The sequence below is a fragment of the Hylobates moloch genome, unplaced genomic scaffold (assembly GCF_009828535.3).
Source record: "Hylobates moloch isolate HMO894 unplaced genomic scaffold, HMol_V3 SCAFFOLD_17, whole genome shotgun sequence".
In the NCBI taxonomy this organism is placed as follows: domain Eukaryota; kingdom Metazoa; phylum Chordata; class Mammalia; order Primates; family Hylobatidae; genus Hylobates; species Hylobates moloch.
The window spans coordinates 78,748,868-78,768,483 of record NW_026652292.1 but is presented as its reverse complement, the minus strand read 5'-3'; the positions used below and the strand labels follow the sequence as shown (position 1 = coordinate 78,768,483).

Below are 19,616 nucleotides of genomic sequence, written 5' to 3'. Positions count from 1 at the left end.
CAATTCCGGCAGGGTCTGGGAAGAGAGAACCCCAGAGGGCCAGGTGAGAGGAGGCAACTTCCAAAGGCAGAGCCAAGGGAAGACTTTCCCTGCAGCCCTCCTGCACTCCGCTCCCATCTTTTCTTTTCAGAAGAATTCCTCTCCCCATCCTCTGGATCAACAGGGACCTGGGGCAAGGCAGCCATGGAAATTCAGGTCACCAAAGGGGATTTAACCACACAGATGACTGGGAACATTCCTGATAGAATTATGCAGAAACAGACACCCGATAACATTCACAATCTCCTTCCACTACTACAAAAAACACTTCTATGGCATTTTCCTCCAGGTAGGGAGACAGTAAAAGGGATGAGGGATTAGCCGACAGAGTGAGGCCCGCTCCCACCCCTCCTCTCCCAGGGGCCCCCGCCCCTCCTCTCCCAAGGCCCCCCGCCTCTCCTCTCATGGGAGCCCCCAACCCCTCCTCTCACAGGGGCCCCCACCTTATCACACCTGCTTCTTCCCTAATGGTCTGTATGTCCTTGATGGAACTTCACATGGATGATCTGTCTTTAAAAGGCATCCTAGGCCAGACATGGTGGCTCACACCTGTAATCCCAGCATTTTGGGAGGCTGAAGCGGGGGGCTCACTGGAGATCAGGAGTTCGAGACCAGCCTGGCCAATATGGTGAAACTGCACCTCTACCAAAAATACAAAAATTAGCTAGGTGTGGTGGTAGGCGCATGTAATCCCAGCTACCAGGAGGCTGAGGCAGGAGAATTGCTTGAACCCAGGAGGCGGAGATCGCGCCACTGCACTCCAGCCTGGGCGACAGAGTGAGACTCCATCTCAAAATAAATAAATAAATAATCAATCAATGGCATCCTGAAAAATGTTAGGGAGTGACCGTCCCAGCGCCACGGCCTGCCCCCCGTCGTGGACGCTCCCTCCTGGCTCTTCTTGCCATACCTGAACTCTGCCATAGCTCTGGTCTGCGTCCTGGCGATGCCTCCCTCTCTCCCTCCCTCCCTCCCGCTCTCCTGCTCCTCCCGCCACCTCTGAGAAGCTTTTCCAAATTTCTCCAGGCAGGAAGGTTTAAGTGAAATTTTTGCTTCCTGCAGTAGAATGAGAACTCAAAGTCAGAATTTATTGACTTAAGAAAAAAATGCAGAAATGCAAAAATTTCTTGCACAAGTGATTTTGTGGCCATGACTCAGCCTTGCTTACAAACCCTCAGGCATTCCGAGGAGCAGTGGAGCCTCGGCCCACTCCAGCCAGGCCAGGTCACGGCTCCACTCCCAGAAGAACCCTGTGGGGTCACCGAGGTATTGGCAGCTGGCTGACTACCCCCCACCTGCCTTTCCCAAAAGCTCCTCTTGTTTGGGGGCTCAAGAATGAATGCTGGGGGTTGGTAGGTGATGGATGACTGGGCCTCCTTCCTGGAATAAGAGAAGTGAACACTGCTTGGTGCAAGCTCGGTGCCCCGCACTTTTGCCCTCATTGTATCACAGCCACAACAGTCTCAGCAGGTGGGCACCATAATACACCTGCATTTTACAGGGGACGACTTGACTCTGAGAACATAGGCGATGGGCCCAGGGCAGGCAGCCGTTAGCCGCAGAGTTGGGATGGTCACCGACCGGCCACCTGCAGCCAACCATCTTGGGCACTGCATCAAGGTCAAGCGTGTTTGATCTGGGTATGGTGGCTCACACCTATAATCCCAGCACTTTGGGAGGCCAAGGTGGATGGATCCCTTGAGCCCAGGAGTTCAACACCAGCCTGGGCAACACAGCGAGATCTCATCTCTACAAAAAAATTAAAATTAGTCAGGCATGGTAGTGCGTGCCTATAGTCCTAGTTACTTGGAAGGCCAAGGCAGGAGGAAGGCATGAGCCCAGGGGTTGGAGGCTGCAGTGAGCCAAGATCTCAGCATTGCACTCCAGCCTGAGCCACAGAGAAGCCCCGCCTGTATTTTAAATAATGGTGATAATAAGGGTCAAGGGTAGAAAGCCCAGCCCTCAGCACACAGAGGAAGTGAGTGGGTGGGCGCCGAAGATGACCAGGGGCCCAGCCTTCACATTATCCACAAACGTCCCCACCCACCTGGCCCTACACAAGGCTGATGACATCCTTCTCTGGGGAATGCCACCTCCCTGATGCCACCCCAGTCAGGGGCCCCCATCACACATGCATCCTTCATAGCCTCCCTCTCCATGGGCTCCTGCCCTGGGGCCCCCAGGTCACCATCTGCTCCCGTCTCAGAGGGCTGTAACCTCACCAGAACATGGACCACGCTTGGTCCCAGCCACGGACGTCACCCCTTCCCCCGGCAGAGGATCTGGCCCAGAGCCATAGCTCACTGCTAAATACATGAGTCGCTCCAAGAACACCTCCCAAAATGTTCTCTGGGGTAAACACAAATTTGGTCCAAACCCCTGTAGATGTCAACAATCCATGATGTCAACAAAAACTCATGGTTGGTCAGTAGGTTCTGCCTGGTCTTCGTCCCTTCTCTGATCATGCCGAAAACCAGACCCCACAGCAGGGAGGTGAGTGAGAAGACAAAAAAAAAAAACAACAACAACACAGATTGGAAGTGATCTCAAAATTCAGAGATCAGCACCTGCACTTCAGGAACTCTGTCCCTGACTGCTCCAAACATGCAGTCGAGAAGGGGCCGAGCCCACCCCCCAAAACAGTCTACAAGGCGGATAGGCTTCAGCACCATGGAGCCGGCCACAGAAGCCAGCTTCACGCTGGGATCCTGGCAGGGGCCGTTTCCAGCAAGGGATGCTGTGAACTTCCTAAAGAGAGAGGTGCCTGGACTGACTCTCTACACAGCCTCCCAAGTCCTCCCACCCCAGGGGCCACAAGTATCTGAAGACCCCAGAATGGGCCAAGGCATCCAGAAGCTGGGATGGAGTCAGAGCCCCGGGATACAGAGCTATGAAGGCAAGCAAGGCCCCAGGTGAGGGGCACAGCAGCCAGTCCTCAGAGACAGGGGCGGGGGCGTGCTCTCGCGCCCTAAAGGACAGGGTGACAGAGCCAGCCGAGGAGGGGGGCATCTGAGCAGATGCTGGCTGTCCAGCACCAGGCCAAGACCTCCACATGTGACGTGCTCCCATCCACAGCAAGGCCAGGTCAGTGTCCTTTCCCTCCTAGGGAAGAGGAAGATGAAGTTCCACAAGGTGCACAGCTTGCGGGGCCACATGAAGCCAGGAGGCGGCAGAGCAGAGGGGCTGCCTCCATGGAGGGCAGAGGTGTGGTCAGGGGTGAGGGACGCAGGCAGGGGCCCCCCGGGGCAGGCCAGGCTGTCTACTGGAAAGGTGGGGCCCTCCACGCACTGCCCACCCCCCACCAGGGCTAGGTGAGCCAGGTTGGCGGCACACAGACCAGGCTGGCCTCGCAAACAGGTCGCACAGCCTCTCAGAGTCCCTCTCTGTGCTCAGAAGACTCGGACCAGGGCCCAGGGCAGAGGCAGCTCTCTGCAGGGTTCCCCATAGGACTAGAGAGAGGGGGTGCCTTGTGAGCAGGAGACAAGGCAGTGCATCCTTGGGGCACTCTATGCAAGGGAGGGCTGAGGGAGACACAACCAGGGCCAAGCCAAGCCCTGGCGTCCCGCTGGGACCAGGACTGGGGCAGACAGAGGATGGAGCTGCAGCCTCTCACCCTTGAAACAGCCATCGTCCTCCCTTGCCTGCGGCCGCTGGGGTATCATTCACTAGTCTGTCCAGCGTGCCTAGCACACAGTCTGGCACACAGGGGGCCTTAGAAAATGTGTCTGCAGAGAAAGAAAGGGCAGAGGGCAGAAGACCAGCCCTACCTCCCTCCCCTCCCTGCCAATCCCCTGCCTGCCAATAATCCCCGAAGTCTTCAGCACACAGTGCCCACCAGAGGCAGTTTGGAAATGCCATAGGAAGCAGAAACCTTGTGGGGGCTGGAGGGCTGGGGGCAAGGTGCGTCCGGTCCCAACATGCCCCGTGGACGGTCTCCAACCCCCACCTGCCCCAGCTCAGAAGCCAAGGTGGCCAGCACCAACCCCCTTCTGCATGTCCTGGGGGGTGAGAAGGCCAGGCTAGGGAGGGAGCTGGGGGCCACCTCGGTGGTCTTCTTTGCCTTCCTGAGACAGGAAGGTGGGCCCCAGCCCATCTTCTTTGCCTTCATGGGCCAAGTTGGCTCCCACCCGGGGCCAAGGGACGCTGGGGGAGGTGGGATCCTGGGAGAAGCCGCTGAAATCTCCCTTCCCGCCCCAGACAAGTCCAAGAAGTTCCCGGGTTTTGGATTTCCCCGTCACAGCCCGGCCCTCTACTCGGCCACAGGCAAGATGGAAAGAAATTCTGACTTGATCTTAGAGGTGAGAATTCCAGGCAATAATTCATATCAGGAAACTTGTGAAAAACCAGATGTCAACGAGAAATACTTTCTTTAAAAGTAAACTGGAGGAGCTGAATGTTCATGAAATACGCTGGGCTTTGTTCCACTTTAGCAAACTATTCAGGAAATGGGAAGAAATTGGAAACACATAAAATCCCCCTAGAGAAAGAAGGCACATTCTGATTAGGGGACGACGGTGCAGTCTTCCTGGGACTGAAGAAGCTCGTTCCTGCATGGCTAGACATCCTCCCCACTCCCTGCACCTTTACCTCCATAAGGAGGGGTCCTGCCAGCCCCAGCGCAGATGAGGGAACCCAGGCCTGGGGGACTGGGGAGCCGGCCCCAGCTCAGAGCTTGGGGCAGCCCACTGAACCTGCCCGCCTCCAGGAGCCTGAACCCTCTGGCCACGGTGGCCGCCACAGACCAGCCCAGCAGCTGGGCCCTGGCCAGGCGCTGGGTGAACGCAGAGAGCAGCCCAGTGACTCACCTCGGCTCCCAGCCCAGGCTGTGTGGGTGGGAGGGGCTCGGTGGGGCCGGCAGCAAGACTTCCCAGACACAGCTCAGCACTGTACCTTTCCAGCCTTCCTCAAAGGGACGTGTTGATGTGAATTGGAAGAAAACACATTCACGGACACAGAATGAAAAGCGAGGCCCCACACGTGGACAAAGGCCATTTTCGGGGCTCCCTCCATAGAAGGCCCCCCAAGAACTCAGAAACTGGTGATTCCTCTGAAGCTGGCCCAGAGAGAAGGCTCAGCGCAGGGCTGGCGCGTACGTGGATGGATGAGCGAGTGAGCAGTGGGTGATGCTGCAAAGTCATTTCCATCAGAAAGCCCAGGTTTCTCCAATCCTGCTCTCCCCTGGGAAAGCCCTCCCATGGTTCAATCTACCCCAAAGTCATTTGTCTTTGTTGAAAGCTGAGCAAACCCATCTCGTGGGTTTCTTGTTTTGTCTCGTTTTACTGGGTGAGATGAGGCTGGGATCATCAAGGATGCTATTTAAATGCCTTAATTCAATTTGAGAATGAGTGTTTTCTCACCATGGAGTACCTGGCTCCTGGCTGACCCAGTGGCCCCGCCATGGAGGCGTGGGCGTCACCAGGGCCTGGCTGCACAGCCACGACCATGAGTCAGCGGCTGCTAGACTGCTTCCCCTCTGCCCAGGACTCCTCTCAGGCAAGAAACAAATCTGTCTGTCTCTCTGGCAGCCAGCTCTCTTCTCTGCAGATATGTGCCATAATCCCCACCCCACGGGGTGGAGATTAATTAGTGCGTTAAAGAGCTTCCCAAGTTACTCGTGGAGCCGGCAGTGGGCCAGGGAACCCAGCTCCTCACTTTACCAGCTTTGCGAGGACAGAGGGACTTGACTCTCCCCAGATTCCCCAGCAGGAAAGCTAGGCCCCTGAGCTTCAGGATCCATGACCTCCTCCTAGCTCCTCCTTTCAGAAGTCCTTGGATGTTTACTGAGCATCTACTAAGCGCCAGGTGCTTGGGGAGCAACTGGGAATGAAACAGACCAAAGCCCCTGAGCCCCTAGAGTCCATACCCTTAGTGGGCTGGAGGAGACCAGAGAGGAGGCCTGGGGAAGACGGGGACACTGGGGCAGGGCAGAGGGGACAGGACTGCAGAGGGATGCATCATTCCCGTGGGGTCCACCTGTCCCCATCTCATCCCTCCAGCCGAGTCCTACCTCTCATGGCGTTTTTGTTTTTTTGTTTTTGTTTTTGTTTTTTTTTTTTTGAGACGGAGTCTCATTCTGTCACCCAGGCTGGAGTGCAGTGGCGTGATCTCAGCTCACTGCAACCTCCACCTCCCAGGTTCAAGCGATTCTCCTGTCTCAGCCTCCTGGACAGCTAGGATTACAGGCGTGTGCCACCACGCCCAGCTAATTTCTTTGTATTTTTAGTAGAGACGGGGTTTCACCATGTTGCCCAGACTGATCTTGAACTTCCAGACCTCAGGTGATCCACTTGCCTCTGCCTCCCAAAGTGCTGGGATTCCGGGCGTGAGCCACCGCGTCCAGCCTCAGGGCGTTATTCCTTCATGCTCCTGATTCTCTCTGCGTGCTCTTTCTTTAGGGACCCATGAACTTGGATGGAGAAACAATGGCCTCTTTATTTTCAACCAGCCCCAGCTGAAATTTGGCATTTCCTTCCATTATGAAGTAGGCAACAAGTCACAAATGTATCATCAGTACCTGAGTGTCACCAACAGAAATCACAGCTATCTCCAAGGCCAGATTATCGTTGTTATCGATCTCAAAGTATGGCTTACACTCAGCACAACTTCAAAACTATGGAAATCATCACACCTGCTGTAAGTTCTTACAGAAGTGTTACTGAAGAAATTAGTTTTAGTATTTTGATAACTTCATTGCCATGAAATTGGTTTCATCTGGATCTATACTTTGTTTTATGCTAATTATAAAATCCTCATTCTGAGAAACTTTCATGAGCTTCTCCAGGATTGGGCTGGGCAGGAGTCAAGGGCACAGAGAGAGCTGAGAGCCCCCATGCCAGTTGAGGGTCCTCAAAGCCAGAAAACCCCTGGGTATGTGGCCTTGGTCCACCCAAGGATCCTAACCCACAGCCAGGTACACAGCAGCCACCTGACTTCATAGCTGCTGCAGGACTCAAAGTGGATGCCCAGAAGGCCTATTTGATGGTCAAATGAAAAATCAGAAAATAAACTTGGCTGGGGTGAAGTGGTATTGATGGGAATAAATTGAGAAAAACATAGGGTTTTTATTGAGTGCTTTATTTTTACAGAGTGAAAATTGAATTACTTAACTGGTCAATGAGGTAGTCAATTGGGAAAAGTGCCTAAAAGCAGAGGAGGAAGAGAAATGGGCTTGAACTTGGAAGGCAAACGGTTACCCTTAGCAAGCGCGGCCGCGCCGAGCAATGCCTCCAGGAATGGTCTCCTTTTCCACCCTTGGCCTGGCACCAGACCAGCCTATTTCTGACTTCCCAAGGTTGACAGATCTGGATTTCCTGGGCTCAGAGAGATACCCCCTCCTTGGGTCACGAGTGGGAGAATTCAGAGGTTATGAGAACAGAACAGAGAAAGGTGACTCCCACGACGCAGCCTTGCCACTGTGTCCCTTCTAGGCGTGGGATTGTCCTAACGCCACGCGTGTTTCTCCTCCTGTGGATTTCCGTGGGGGTTGCAATTGTGCTACTGACCGGCAAGTGGGTACAACACAAGGCAGCCACAAGAGTGGCTGATGCAGATAAAACCTCAGGCTCGATCAAAAACTTAACATAAGCCAGGCACGGTGGCTCACACCTATAATCCCAACACTTTTGGAGGCTTAGGCGGGTGGATTGCTTGAGCTTAGGAGTTCGAGACCAGCCTGGGCAATATAGCAAAACCCCCATCTCTACTAAAAAATACAAAAATTAGCCAGTTGTGGTGGCGTGCACCTGTAGTCCCAGCTATTTGGGAGGCTGAGGTGAGAGAATCCCTCAATCGGAGGAGGTTGAGGCTGCAGTGAGCTGTGACGGCATCACTGCACTCCAGCCTAGGCAACAGAGCAAGACGCAGTCTCAAGAAGAAAAGAAATTGACGTAGGATTACCATAAGATCCAGCAATCCCACTTCTGGGCATTTACCCAAAAGGACTGAAAGCAGAGACTCGAAAAAATATCTGCACACCCATGTTCACAGCAGCCTAATTCACACTACCCAAAAGGTGGAAACAACCCAAACGCCCATCCACAGATGCATGAAGAAAGGAAATGTGTTCTGTCCATACAGTGGAATATTACTCAGCCATAAAAAAGGAAGGAAATTCTGGCACCTTCTACAGCCTGAGCGAACCTTCAGGACATGATGCTGAGTGAAATAAACCAGACACAAAATGACAAATGTGTACGGTTCCACCCATATGAGGTCGTTAGAGCATCAAATTCATACAGACAGAAAGTAGACTGTGAGTGGCAGGGGGTAGAGGAGGGTGATGGGGGTTAGTGTTTAAGAGGGGCAGAGTTTCCATTTGGGAAGACGCGAACGTTCTGGAGAAGAATGGTGGTCACAGCTGCACAACAATGTGAATGCACTGAATGCCTCCAGAACCATACACTGAAAAGCATTAAAACAGTGAATTTATGTTACATATATTTTACCACAATTTAAAAAATAGTAATAAAGAAAAAAGAATTTTTTTTTTGAGGCAGTCTTGCTCTGTCGCCCAGGCTGGAGTGCAGTAGCACGATCTCGGCTCACTGCAATCTCCATCTCCCTGGTTCAAGCGATTCTCCTGCCTCAGCCTCCCAAATAGCTGGGATTACAGGCATGTGCCATCACGCCCGGCTAATTTTGTATTTTTACAAATTTCACTATGTTGGCCAGGCTGGTCTCAAACTCCTGACCTCAGGTAATCCACCTGCCTCGGCCTCCCAAAGGGTTGGGATTACAGGCGTGAGCCACCACGCCCAGCTAGAAAAAAGAATTTTGAAAAGAACTCGGGCTCAAGAGCAAAGGAATTCAAACCACATCTCGGATCCTCGCTAGCTGTGTGATTGGCGGCAAGTACTCCCGCCACACTGAACCTTATTTTCCATTGCTGCAAAATGCATATAATCATGGTATCTACTATGTAGGTCTCTCTCTAGGAGCAAATGAGACAAATGGGCGTGACGTGCCTGACGCAGCATCCGGCACCTAGATGGGGGCTGTGATTATTAACTTTTTTATTACTAATCAGCAGTTCCATGTAAATAGTGAGGGATTGTTATTATAAGGTAAAATTACATCAGAAGCAGAAGCTGGGAGGTGATCCTAACTGCCAGATCTCCCCAGCTGAGGCCTGGGAGATGCTGTCTCTACGTCTGATGCTTCAGAAATATGCACGGCGAAGAAGCCTCAAAGAATTCTTTCTGAATTAAAATTGATCTGAATGGAAGCGGCCGCACTCTGCCTGGCTCTTTTCTTTCTCTAATTTGAACTTCATTTATCTGAGCGTCAGGAAATGGTGACTTGCAAGAAATGTGCTCGGTGTGAGTCAAGGCGAGCTCAACATTGCAGGAAATTATCTGCTTTTGCAAGAAAATTACTAAGGAAGGAGAGTGCTGTTATTTTAAGATCTTCGAGCTGGTGTGAGAGGAAACTAATTAAATGATTGTAATTTTCTGTGCAAATACAGTAACTGACTGCTACAGAAATGCAAAATAAGAATAAGCTTTTCCACCTCAAAAGGACACTGGAGTTTTACACTTTTTTCCAGTCTTCCAAGGAGAGTCCTCACTCACTCAACTATCCCTATTCCATTTTTTAGTGACAAATGGAGCTAATTGGAATAGAGGTGACGAGCACCATAGGCCGACTGGGAAGCCGTCCCGAGTCGTGAGGCTGAATGGAAAAGACGCCGCTGCTGCCCTCAGCGGGCTGTATATCAATCAGCAGTGAGCAAGTTGCCTAAGTCTGTGTTTTACAACCTTGCAGAGCAGGTCAGGTCTGCGCTTGTGGGAACCTGCTGGGAGCGGGGCGAGTGGTACAGGGTATTCCCACCCCCACCACCCACTTAGACTGACAGACCCATGTCTGCACTTCTTCTACACCCAGAATCCAAGCTCACATCCAGGACGGGGCTTTCCAAGAAAAAGCAGGATGTGAACCAATGCAGAACACAGGCCTTCACCTTTCCAACGCTACAGATGGAGACCTTGCCCTCCCGGTGGCCAGAGCCAGGGATCTCTGCTCCCTGGACTTCCAAAAGGGGAGGGCGTTGGTCAGGAACAGCAGCTGCCACACAGCCGGGCTTCTCAGGTCATCGGCATCCCTGCAATCCACAGAGCACCCACCCAAACTAGGGACTAAGGAGGGGCGAGGACAAAGTGGGCCATTCGTAAGAACCTATAAATAACTCATCCTTTGGAGTCTGAGAAAAGAAAGACAAAGCAGCCCCCAAAGAGGAGGCAACGTACAAGCTTCCGCTCCATTTCTGCCTGCACCGGAAAAGGCACAGGGGTTCTCTGCAGCATCCCAGCTGATCTGCCCGTCACTCCAGCCTGCTCTCCCTCGAATCATCTGCACAAGTCTTAGCCTGACTCTGAAAAATCACCATAAAATAAAGTAACGGCTACGCCGAGAGGCCCACGCAAGCTCTGGGCTGCCTTCTCGTCTGAGGGGCGTGCCGAGGAATGAGGCTAATTTATGACCTCTTTAGAATACTCTCGGGAACCTTCACGCAACTACAAATTAAATCGCCCTTTATTAAAGTAAAAGTGGATTTGTGAAATGTGCTCAGCAACTTTATTAACAGGGCTGTCTCTATGCCTTCGAGCCAGGCTTCTTGATCAACAGACGAGTCTCTCCTCTGCCCAGAGCGCTCCAGGCTGCTCCAGCCCCCAGGCCTCTCCTTCAGCCTTAATGTTCTCACCATTCCAACCTCCTCCTCAGCCCGGGACTCCACTCATCCTGCAGAGCAGCTCCATCTTCACCTCCTCCAGGAAATCTTCCCGGACTTCCCCAGGGCAGATTCACACGGCACCTAGAACACGCTGGGATGAATTCCTGTCCAGACCAAACATTTCACTCGCACAGGAGCCAAGTCAAACTTGGCCCCTCACTGCATCCTCAGCAGCTAACAGCGCTAGGCACACAGAGAAGCTCGGTAAAGAGCTGAGGCCAACAGCCACCACGAGCCGGGCCTTGAGCTAGTTTCAAGAAGACAGTGAAGATGCAAGTGAGGTCAACACTCTTAGGAAACAAGACGAAGGAGGACATTGGTGGGTCTGCTGGCCAGGCCCCCATCCATGGAGCGTGTGGCCCCAGCACTGGCCTGACACACAGGAACCATTATCCTTGTTTGATAAATGAGGAAAAAGGCTCAGAGAGGTTCAGTCCTCATCCAAGCGTGAACAGCAGGCATGGGTGAGACCAGCTGTGCCTGAAGCTCAACTCTCATGGAAATCTGCCTCCTTCCTTACTACTTGAAAGAGGCTGCAGTGAGGTTCTTGGGCTGGGCATTCCAAAGTCTCTTCTACTTCATTCCCGGTCTCCATTCATATAAATAAAACACAAACAAATTGGCAAATGTGTACTAAGCATAAACACTGTCCGGGTTGGTAGTGACCTTGGAGATGGTCTGGTCCTGATGCTCATCTTACAGATGGGGAAACTGAGGCCTGGGGAAGAGTAGCTACATGGGTGGCCAGCATAATGGGAAGGGAGGAGTGAGCGCCCAGCTGAACGCTGCAGGGAGAGAACTCAGGGTTCCCCAGGGAGGAGAGGGAAGGTAGCACTAGTGTGTTGGAGCGCAGGGGAGGGACCCAGGGGTCAGAGCCAGAGGCCATGTGGAGCAGCATGGAGTGCACCCCTGGGTCCGGCTGGGATCTGGGCTCACAACCACAACTCTGGACCCCTCAGTCGGCCCCTGGTGATCCCGCTTCCCACCCCAAACTGAAAGTCCCTGCAGTGGTCTGGAGCATGGACATGGAGCCTCCTTTTGAGCACTTCCAGCGAGGGGGCATCGGGGCCTCCAGGGCAGCACGAGAGCCCATCCACACTGCTGCCCTGCAGGTGGGGCAGCTGAAGACAATCCAGCCTCCCCCAGCTCTGCGCTTCCCCACCATGCACCAGAGGGGTGGACTTCCAGCCCAAAGCCCGTTTCTATCCCATGACCCCTCCTGCTCCCATTCCCTGGGAGCGTCAGCCCCTCAGGCAAGGACCCAGCAAGGCAGGGCACCTTAGGTCAGGTGATTTCAGGGAGTGGGAGAGTTGGTTTGGGAGCTTCTCAGGGGTCCTCAGAAGCGACAGGAACAGACCAGCACTTGAGGGAGTACACAAGAGAGGACAGAACATGGGGGATCCACAGTCAAGGTCTCATCTGTTGAATTTGGATGAGAACACAAACCAAGGCAGTTCCCCATCCCAGAGTGGCCCACCCCACCCAGGCCAGGGATGCGGGTCTACGCAGCTCCCCATCCCAGAGCAGGCCCACCCCACCCAGGCCAGGGACGCAGGTCTATGCAGCTCCCCATCCCAGAGTGGCCCACCCCACCCAGGCCAGGGACACGGGTCTATGCAGCTCCCCATCCCAGAGTGGCCCACCCCACCCAGGCCAGGGACGCGGGTCTATGCAGGCCAGACCACAGCAAGCGCCTCCCTCAGACCCCAGGCAGGAAACACCATGGGCGGGAGCCCTGCTCGGACAGCCCCTGCTTCATAGCACAGGCAATGGCCACGGGCAGCCCCTCCACCAGGCCCACCTGCCCTCTACACCCCAGAGATCTCTGCTGCTCCCCTCAGCCACACCTCCCCAGGCTTGTCAGTCATCCTCATCCTCCTCCTCCTCCACCTGTGGCCCATGTAACCCCTCCCCAGGTGAACTGAGCTTCCTCTGCCCCACCTTGCCCTCCCTGCATCTGTGCCTCCACGCCGGCCCCACCTCACTCCTGAATTGCATCCCTGGGGCTCTCTGTCCCCACTCCACTTTGGACCACAAGCACTTCAAGAGAAGGAGCCCATCCCACTGGCTCCAGGCCCTTCCTCTGCACCCCAGGGCTGACACCCGAAACACGATGACCAAACTAGGGCCCAAGTCGAGAGACAGCACAGCTTCCCATCCTCCTGGCTCACAGGAGAACCAGAAGGACGGGGACTTCCGCAAAGTGCACCCAGCAGACCCCGTGGGTAAGCACCCAGGAAACAAGGCCTGCTGGCTGCTTCTCACCTTTGCCCTAAAAGCAGCTGATTTGGAGGCAAACGTGAGGCCACGTGGAGGGTTCTGGGCACAACACCCTCCCCTTCCTGCTGGGAGCTCTCAACCCATGCTCTGAATGTCGAGTGACTGGGGCGAGGGCAGAAGCCCTGGGTCACCTTGCGAGCCTGTGATTTGCACGCCGAGATTTCCCTAGACTCAGCCTGCCCTCTGCATGTCCCCATATGCTGCCGCCTCTCTCCACACAGAGTCCCTGGCTCCCTCATGGTTCTTCATCCAGACGCCAGGCCCAGGGTCCCGGACAGGTTTGCCCCGCCAGCAGCCAGCTCCTGACAGCAAGTATGACATGCACTCAGTCCTGGTCACCACATCCCTTGACCTCTGCCTACTTCTGTCTCTCTCCAGGTGGCCGGAGGACACCCTTGGTGATGAGCTGTCGTGACAGAGATGCACTTCCTCTGGACGGAGGCCCAGCACTCACAGGCTGACCAGCCACAGCTCAGCCACTGGGGGCCACACCTCGGGCTCCAATCCAGCCCCCACCCCAAATGCTGGGAGGCCCACACGGTGGGGGCCTAGAATTCCAGGGTAACGCACGGCAAGTTCAGCAGACTTAAATGCAAAACCCCGAGCTTGGAGCCACCAAGCTGTCCTCTAAGGTGGACTAGAGTTGACATCACAAAACCACAAGCATCGGACACAAGGCTACAAGTCAGCTTTGTCATGGATTTGAACCCGTTCATTTAAGAACTCACATGGTCTCTGCACTCTGGAGGCTGGCCTGGAGCCTAGAAGCCCAGCACCACTCAGGACAGAGAGGCCTGCAGAGCCTGGGCAGCCACGTCCTGTGCGTCCAGCCACGCACCTCTCTCCAGCCCACTCTCCTCTCCCTCAGCCCCCTCCACAGCCCTGGTCCAAGCCTCCCTCTGGCAGCAGCTCCTCCCTGAGCCTCTGTCCAGATGTGTCACCCTGCAGCCCTCACCAGCCCCATCCCCCACACTGCCTCCAGGGCCCTTTCTTGATATCATTCGCTGAGCTCCTGCTGTGGGCCAGGCTCTGATCTGAGCATTTTACATGGAAGATCTCACTTCACCTGCACCACAAACCCATGAGCCTTTACTTCTCCCATTTTCAAGATATGGTCACTGACGTCCAGAGAATTCAGTCCATTTGCCCTGGATCCCAGAGCCAGGGAGCCGCAGGGCCAGGATAGAGACCCGGGCAGGCTGCCTCTGAAGCTCAATTGCAATGTCCACCACTCCCCACTGCCACACTGACTCTTCAGCCTCACATCTGGGGTCCATCGGGAGCTGACTTTTTCATCTATTTTTTCCAAACTTCTTTTCTCTGGTTTGTCTCCATGCACAATGCATTCACTCTCACTTTATATAACACATACATACCTTCAAAATTCCTACCCCCCAGACCCTGCTCAAGTTGGAATGTTGTTTTCTGGAATGTTCTCCATCTCCTATACACTCCACCTACTCATTCTTTAGGCCAGCCTTGATGCCACCTCTTCCATGCAGTCTTCCCTGATTTCCCCATCAGCATTATCAGGGGAGGGTGACACTCGCCCCCTCACATCCTAGCTGTTCATGTCCATCTGCTGTCTCCCACTAGACTACTCTGAGATCCACTACTAAACTCAGGAGATGCAAAGGGAGCTGAGACCCCTTCCCTGCTATCAGGGTCTGAACTGTGTCACCCTACCAAAATCCATACATTGAAGTCCTTAGCACTTCAAAATGTGACTGTATTTGGAAGCAGGGCCTTTAAAGAGGTAATTAAGTTAAAATGAGGTGGTTAGAATAAGCCCTGATCCAGTATGACTGGTGCCCTTATAAGAAATGGAGATGAGGACACAGGAGATGGAGATGAGGACACACACACACACACAGGAGATGGAGATGGACACAAGAAATGGAGATGAGCACACACACAGAGGGAAGACCACGTGGAGACATGGGAGAAGGTGGCATCTGCGGGCCCAGGAGAGAGGCCACAGAAGGAACCAACCTGGACAATACCTTGATCTCTGACTTCCAGCCTCCAAGACTGCAAGAAAATACATTTCTGTTGCTTCAGCCACATAGTCTGTGGCACTTTGCCCTGGCAGCCCTAGAAAGAGAATTCACCTGCCCTCCAGGAACTCGACACCTGGCAGATGTCATGATGGAATTCTCATGCAAACTTGGGGAGAGGCCATGGGTGCTATAGTAGAAGAAGCTGCCACAGACCATTAGTTCTTGACCTCTTAACTCAGAGAAACAAGTTTCAGAAGCTCTTCTGATGTGTAGCTCTAGCTCTCTAGGTATAAAATATACACAAATATCAGGTTCGTCAAGATTGCAGAACAGAGTGTGGGTAATCTGCTCAGAATCACCTCTGCATTCAACTGCCTTGGATGCCACCAACCACGTAGGCGCAGCACACAGCAGATTCGGACAATGGGCAGAGGGAGGGGAGGGAGAGGGAGGTGGGGGGAGGGGAGGGGAGGGGAGGGGAGGGGAGGGGGGGGGGGGGCAGGGGAGGGAGGTGCTGATCTTCTTGGGGAACAATGACAGAGGTGAACAAACTGGACCAGGCTGCAGGAAGCTCACGTTCAAGTCAAATGATACATTCAGCTTCAAAGTTGAGGATCAAGTGCCTTGTGGGAAGGAGCCCAGGTGAGCTGTGCTGAAAATAAGCACACTAAGCCCACGATTTCCCAGAAACATTAAGAACAGAATGGGGCACAGCACATTCCCCATAGGGATAACATGAAACCGCAACCCCAGAGGCTGAGAGCCACACTCTGTCATATTTATCCACCTTCATATAGCACCGCTGCCTCCAAGGGCAGCTCCAGAGACGCAAAACCCGGAGCTGTGTGTGCACAGCCCACTCTAGATCCATAAAAACGCAATACCTCTTGGTTTCAATGAAACATTAATTTCACACATAACAATTTGTTTCTACAGCTAAACGTCAGACAGGGAGGCGGTGTTTGAACTTCCAAGCAAGTCCCCTTCTCTGTCTCCATGGGAGCAGGCAGAACCAAGCCGTTGGAAGGAAAACCCACATAATGTTAAACGGAGCTGTAGCAATGGGGGCTTAAATCCTGGGACTGCTTCTTGTGGGATGCTCTCAAACGCCATGTTTTCAAGTCCATCCCCCTCATCAAATGCTCCTTTTAAGTTGGAAGAACACCTCATATGGTAAAGTAAACACGCTCTCTGTTCATGTTGACCACATCTGCAGAGGGCAGCGAGCAAGTTAAAGGAAATAAAACGTTAGGAAGACTGCTCAGCAAACCAGCCGCGTGAGTTTCTGTCTGGATGTAGCTTTCAAAGATGGTGCTTTCGAGCAGACGTGAAACCCACTGCCAAATCCTGGCTAAAATCTTTAGTCCTGTGGTTGCGAGATGAGACTAGAGGGAGCAGAGTACATTTCTAAGACGCGGCGTGTGCTGGGAAAACAACACTACGCACGCAACAAGCACTAAGGCAGCGACTTTTTCTTTTAAAGCAGTTTTACTTAGCTCAAGCTAACAGCCTTCCACCTCTTCTGAGTTTTCTCAGGCAAGGTGAAACTCCTGCAGCCTCGCCTGCTCCCCGAGGTGCAGGATGATCAGGTCTTCCCTGACTGCCCAGTCCGGAGAATGGGTGTGTGAGAGAGGCAGGAGTGGAAGGTGTTGAAGCCCAATGCCTGGTCCAGCATCTGACCCCATAGACACCCACACCCACTACTCACAATGAGGGTGTCCCGGCTTCTACTCCCCAAGTGTTCGCTAAGTGTCAGGCTACGTCCAGTGTGCCACACCTCACCCCTGCCCCTCGCCTCATGGTGACCAGAGGACATCCATCCCTTAAAGCTCCTCTCTGGTTCCTTGGACTTTCTGTCCTCACTAAAGAGAAGCCAACATTGGCCCCCACTCACAACCCTCCCCCACCCAACACACACACACACACACCTGCCAGCAGTGAGGATGCAAGCCCACCCAATCACAGAGGAGTCACCCAACCCAGCTGCCGCCCTCAAGGAGCAAAGCCACACAGGCTCCTCTGATAGCCTCCCACCCCCAGTGCCCCATCCCTGCTGGCCCAAGCTCCCTCCTCAACTCTCTCCCAGGAAGCTGCCCTGCACCCAGACTGTGAGGTCAGGACAGGGGCAGGCTGGGTGTCAGCCTATCCCGAAGACAGTTAGCCTGCCCCTTCCCATGGGGCTCCTCCACCCCCCTCCCCAGGAAGCTAAATGATAAAGGGGCAGGAGCAAGCTTCAGGGTCAACCACCTCGGCAGATGGGGTAGGGGATTAGAGCTTTCTGGCCCTGTGGGATTTGCTTTTTGTGTTTATTTGGTCCTTTGAGCTCTCAGTTTCTGGGTTACCTTTCCACCTGAGTTAGAACTTATGGTACAGCAGACACTGTTTGTTCACAAGTACCTGGCATCAGACCCCTCTCCCAAAGTGCAGATGGAGAGAACACTCCCAGGGCTCTTCTAGGGAGGTGGCACCTGCCACCTCTGCAAGGCACCCCAGCCGGCACCCTGACTGCCCCCTGCTGGCCCACTGACCCAGCCCTCGAAGGGCTGCTAGTCAGGCTGGAGATGCCAGGAATGACCCAAGACCAGACACTTGGCACCTGTACCCTGATCGATGCTGGCTGGTTGGGGAGCTGGGTCTAGGTCGACTATATTCATTCAGTGCTGCCCCTACCCCTGCCCTGACACACTCATCTGCCCACCTCATCCCTCCTCCAGCACAAAATCACAGCTGCCTAGGAGTAGCCCAGCAAAGCTGGACAGAGGAGATGGGCACAAGTGACCACCCAGATTATGCCCTTTCCTGGCTCCAGAGGCCACTGCTCCCCACCCATGCCACTGCCAGTGCTTACAGGAACCCTGGTCCTTTGGGAAGCGAGAAGAGGTCTCCTAGGGGACCCCAGGAGACAGCAAGGCACAGAAATGAGGGGAGGCTTCCATTTCCCCTCCCCATACAAATGTACCCTCCTCTGGGGATTCATGGCTGCCACCTCCCTACCCCAATCCTTCTCTGGAACCTGCAAAACTAGAGCCCCACCAGGGGCTGCCCCAGGGTGACTTCAGAGTGGCCCTTGGCCCTTTTGCGGGGGTTGAGGGGAAGTGGGGAGTGAGGCTGAGGCAGCCCCCAGGGGAATAACCTAAAGGGACTCTCTGCCTCCTACATGCACCACCAAAGGCCAGAGGAGGCAGGATCTGGGAAAGGTGGGAGCCCCAGGCTGTGGGTGGAGGAACAGGGGGTCCCCAACAGAGGTGGCAAACTTCCAGCTGGAGCAAAGCCAGAGTAGCCGGGAAGGTGGGGGAGGGCAGGGAGTTTGCCATGCCAGCGCCACACAGGTCCCCAGCACAGTGTGGGGATGAACCCAAGGGGGTACGCGGGTCGCAGTGCATCCAGGCGGGGCGACCGGCAGCAGGAGCTCAAGACAGCAGCGGGTCACACTAGAGTACCCCGGGGAGAGGGGTAACCCAGAAATCCCAGAGTCCCAGAATAGGATTCGAGCTGACCGGGGAAGTCCCGGAGCCTGCGGAGGCGCCACCACGGAGTCCCTGGTAGACCAGGGAGGGAAGGATCCCGGAGCCCAGAATCCCAGAACGCGACGCTCAGCTGGTGGAGTCTGGGGGCAAGAGAGGTAACGCCGAGCTGGGCTGACCCTCAAGGACCTGCAGGCTCCCGCAGCCTCTGGGGACCTCCTCCGTAACCCAAGACCTGGAGGCCAGTGGGGGAGTATCGGAGGTGGCCCAGGATCCCGAAATCTGTGGGAATGACCCCTGCGGTGAGACAAGCGTACGAATCTGAGGACCTCTCCCCAAGTAACCAGTGACCAGAGGCCAGTAGGGGCGCGGCCGAGTTGACCCAAGTGCCCAAGTCGCCAAGAACGCCCCTGATGACCATAGTGGGGATCTGGGGTGGGGGCCGTGGCGGTCCCGCCGGGGTGTCCCGCGGTGTCCCGGGTAGGGGCCGCGTCGAGCGCATGGAGGTCACTTACGCTGCTGTTCTCGCCTGTCCAGTGCACCATCGCCTGGTTGTGTGTCGCGTCCCCCTTGAGCACGAACGACGTGCTGATGAGCGAGACCTGCGCCCGCGAAGCCACTCCGGCCAGAGGCGCCGCCCGCTCCCAGCGCCGGTAGCCCGCGGCGGGGGCGCCGTCCTCGCCGGGACCCGGAGCTGGACCGGGACTCGGACCCGGGGCGCCTGGCTCCGTGCCGCGCGCCTGCCGTGCTTCGCCGCCACCGGGCTCCGCGCGCCCCGCGGGAGGGCTCCGCGGCACCCGGGTCAGTTGGGCGTGAGGACCCAGGCGCCCGGGCTCGGGGGAGCGCCCCGCCGCCCCGCAGACGCCCAGCAGCAGCAGCAGCAGCAGGAGCGGCCGCGAGCGCGGCGAGCGCGGCGGCGGCGGAGCCCCGGGGCTCGGGGCTCGGGCTGTGGGGCCGGGGCCCTTCGGGGCGCGCGAGGGCCCCCGGTGCGCCATGGTCACCAGGGGCGGCAGCGGAGCCGGCGGCGGGGCGGCGCGGACGAGGGGACCTCAGCCGGGAGAGCAGGAGGGCGCTGGGGAGCGCGAGCGAGATCGCAGAGAAAGG

The 19,616-nt window shown here is 55.2% G+C and overlaps 1 protein-coding gene across 1 annotated transcript in view; it reads right to left on the bottom strand.

The window, feature by feature from the left end:
* SORCS2 (sortilin related VPS10 domain containing receptor 2) overlaps nt 1-19,616 on the bottom strand; it is a 524,651-nt gene extending 505,035 nt beyond the window's left edge. The window contains exon 1 of the mRNA XM_032135565.1: nt 19,028-19,616. Within this exon, the coding sequence (XP_031991456.1) occupies nt 19,028-19,507 (480 nt within the window). The 5' untranslated portion in view covers nt 19,508-19,616. The remainder of the gene's footprint in view (nt 1-19,027) is intronic.